This window comes from Cucurbita pepo, chromosome LG05 (assembly GCF_002806865.2).
Source record: "Cucurbita pepo subsp. pepo cultivar mu-cu-16 chromosome LG05, ASM280686v2, whole genome shotgun sequence".
In the NCBI taxonomy this organism is placed as follows: Eukaryota; Viridiplantae; Streptophyta; class Magnoliopsida; order Cucurbitales; family Cucurbitaceae; genus Cucurbita; species Cucurbita pepo.
The window spans coordinates 5,532,013-5,535,671 of NC_036642.1; the positions used below are offsets into that span (position 1 = coordinate 5,532,013).

The window sequence follows — 3,659 nt, forward strand, 5'->3', positions numbered from 1 at the left end:
CGGGTTTGATTAAGACATTTTTTAGACGTAACCCATTTTAACCTAAAGAACTCTCGTTAAAAAATGAACCCGACTCAATCCAACCGTAATTTTTTTTTGTTGGGTTGCTTCTGTTCGTTGGGTCAATTTATTTTGTCAAATTCTCTCTATACCCAAAAAGTTACATATTATTATTTTCAAACTCTCTGTCCGGTTTTCTAAAACCTTCTCTTCAAACAGGATCAGAGGCTTGAGCATACGTTACACGGCCGTAAGTGACACGAATTCAAACTGGGTTGACTCAGTTGGTGTTGGAAGTGAGTAGCGCATCAAATTTTTCGGGTCATTTAAGATAATTAAACACAAAACATTGGTAAAGTAGTTGTTGCATGCATTGAATACCAAGTCTCTTTGATATGTGTATGTGTGTGTGTTGTTTGGAGGGTGAGTTTCAGTTTCTTAGAAAAGGGTGTGTGGGGTATCTCTTTTTGTCTTCCACAACCAGACAAATTGTTTCATAAAGAAGATTGAGATCTAGAGAGAGAAGAACAAAAACAAGAACAAGAACATATTCATAGTATAGGGTTGTGTGTGTGTTTCTTGTTGTGTTTTTTCAAGCATTTTAAGAGGGAAGGAGAAGAAGAAGAAGAGCAAATACACTACACACACAATGTTTGAAGGATCAGTGTCTGAGCAGCTTCATCAATTCTTAACACCAAGAACACCACCACCACCACCGTCGCCGCCACCGCCACCGCCGCCGCCAAATCCTAACTCTCTTCCTCTTCCACTTAATTTTGCTCTTCATTCTCCCAATTTCAACTTCCACCCTTTTGATTCTTACAATTCTACAACTACCCATCAAATTTATCTTCATCATGATCTTTTCCATCAGAAGGACGACGAGACGAGAACAACGACGACTGGGAATTTGCAAGTGGCTATGGATTTGGATGTCGGTAGATCCATTCTGATGGACGATCATCATCATCATAATCATCATCATCGTCAATGGAGCAACGACGAGCTTCTTGCTCTCCTCACAATTAGATCCAACATTGATAATTGCTTCCATGAATCCACTTGGGAACATGTTTCAAGGTCATCAAATTCTTCTTCTTCTTCATGTTTTTTGTTTTCTAATCATATTTTTCGTTCTAGATTCGTTTGTTTTTTTGTTTGGAAAATATGACATTGTGTGTAAGAACGAGAAACAAATCATTCTTAACATGGTATCAGAGCATCATTCTTAAAAAACTGTACTAAATGCAGGCATATATGTCGGTGAGTGCAGGAAGTTGGGCGAGGTGGGTTTTAGAAGAACTGCCGAGAAATGCAAAGAGAAATTTGAAGAAGAGACAAGATATTTCAACCACATTAATTATCACCCTAATCAAGATCGAGATCGAGATCGAGATCACCTCCCCTTAATTCATACCGAGAACGGGAAACCCGACGACGGTAAGGACGACATCGTGGTACCAGAAGTCCAAGAAGGATCGAAAAACGACGAAACAATAGCGAGTAAGAAGAGGAAGAGGAAGACGAAGACGAAATTCGAATTATTGAAGGGTTATTGTGAGGAAATTGTGAAGAACATGATGATCCAACAAGAGGAAATTCACTCAAAGCTTTTAGATGATATGTTGAAAAGGGAAGAAGAGAAGATAGCTAAAGAGGAATGTTGGAAGAAGCAACAAATGGAGAGGCTACACAAGGAGCTTGAAGTGATGGCATATGAACAAGCCATTGCAAGTGATAGACAAGCCACAATCATTCAAATTTTGAACCAAATCACCAATTCATCCACTTTTTCATCCTCAAATTCCCAAAAAGAGCTACAAAATTTACTCAAAACATTGAATTATAATCATAATAATCTCCCAAATTCTCCTTCATCATCATCCTTAATCCAAACCCATTCAAGTCCCAACAAAGAACACCCACAAATTGATCCAAAAAACCCTAAAAACCCTTGTTTATCAACACAAATCCTTGCTCCTCAAGACCCTAATTCCTTGATCAACCATTCAAACCCACCACCATCTTCCCCCACAAGCCCTAAACCTAGAGATGACTTGGGAAAAAGATGGCCAAGAGATGAAGTTTTGGCTCTAGTGAATGTGAGGTGTAGCCTCTACGGCAACGGTGTCAGTGATCGGGATCAGAGCGGTAAAGCGCCGTTGTGGGAGAGAATTTCACAAGGAATGCTTCAAATGGGTTACAAGAGAAGTGCAAAGAGGTGCAAAGAGAAATGGGAGAATATAAACAAGTACTTTAGGAAAACGAAAGATGTCAATAAGAAGAGAGCTCTCGATTCAAGAACTTGCCCTTATTTTCACCAACTTAGTACGTTGTACAATCAAGGAGGTGGGAATGAGCATCCCGAGAAGTGCTCGATCGTGTCATCGGAAAATCGCTCCAACCAATCGAAAATCATAGAAAATTAGGTGAATTGCAAGTTTAAGATCGATCGAATAATGTGGCTGACAATTTTATTCCGGGATGTAAGTGCTTTGGTTTTGGGAACTTGTGATGAATTTGAGATAGGGAGGCAATGGGTGAGTGGGCTTGTTGGGTGTGTACTTCGTCTGAGCACCGACACGGTCTTTGAGTAATGAGAACCCAAAATTTTGGATAACACCCACTATTCTCTTCTCTTGTTCTTTAATATATTTTAAAACCAATTCAAAACTTGTGTACTCAAAATTTTAAGGAAGAATTTGGTTATAGTTGTTCGTTCTTCGAGAACGTGAAGACATCTCCTGATCGATTCTCTGCACGAAAATCTTTATTCATTCGTTTTCCGTAATAACGGTTAGAAAGTTGTCAATTTAACTAGAAGTCATTCAAGTGGATTACTATAGAATTGATTCTTCTATTTCACTGCATTTATCAGATTAGCTTCTCGAGTCATTAGAAAGAGGGTGAAAGACCCTTTACTTCTTCACGTATTTTAGCCATTTTCCTTCTCGTGCTATAGTTTAGGGGTCCCTTCCTAGCTTATATTTCTCCTTTGACAGCATACTTTCCACTTCAAGTGTACTTCTGGACCGACGAGATCTTTTTTTTTTTTTTTTTTAAAGTTTAGTCGGTGGTGCTTTTTGTGAGTTAATAAGCTTGACTTAACAAAAGAAGTTATTAGCTTAAGCAATTTTAGGATACTTGTGCAATGTGGGAGATGCCCGCTTCTCGCTTGAAAGAACTGCTCACTAGCTAGTCGGACTAGTGGGGTCCTACCTGGAGACATACTGAAAACCATGTCTTTCGAATGGAATTCCCGTCTTCCAAATCAAAAGAAAAATGGACTCACTGGGAAGAAAGATGGAGTGCGACCTGTAGAGCCCATGAAAGGCACAGTGGGCTGATCACGTAGATATCTCTCTAGATGTCTAAAGATGGAGGGAGATGTGAAAGTAATAGCCTTATGTTATGGCCGCTCCACAACGTACGGCCTTTAAACTACTACTACTGTGATGTGAGCGGTTCAAATTGGTTTGATCTTTTCCAATGATCCTGCACGAACTTGTACTCAGCATGAAAAGAAATGTCTAAGGTTCTTCTATTCAAAAGCTCTCTCCTCTCAAGTTGTTCATTCTGCTTAATTTATTTGTTTCGATATATTTCAGTAATGAGTCATATCCAACACTTCTCGTATCTTATTTTTAAGAGGGTGTTTT

At 39.1% G+C, this 3,659-nt stretch overlaps 1 protein-coding gene across 1 annotated transcript; it reads left to right on the top strand.

Moving 5' to 3' along the window:
• The first annotated feature begins 405 nt into the window (after positions 1-405).
• Positions 406-2,626, top strand: LOC111795676 (trihelix transcription factor GTL2-like). The gene is made up of 2 exons (XM_023678225.1): positions 406-1,080; positions 1,274-2,626. Exons 1-2 carry the CDS (start codon positions 650-652, stop codon positions 2,427-2,429), a joined length of 1,587 nt encoding a protein of 528 aa, XP_023533993.1. The 5' UTR covers positions 406-649; the 3' UTR covers positions 2,430-2,626.
• Positions 2,627-3,659: the final 1,033 nt, after the last annotated feature.

Bases quoted from the DNA above. Each gene is read 5' to 3' on its own strand.
- LOC111795676 (XM_023678225.1), top strand. From the start codon at position 650: ATGTTTGAAGGATCAGTGTCTGAGCAGCTTCATCAATTCTTAACACCA. The intron at 1,081-1,273 runs GTCATCAAATTC...CGGTGAGTGCAG, and splicing joins ACTTGGGAACATGTTTCAAG to GAAGTTGGGCGAGGTGGGTT.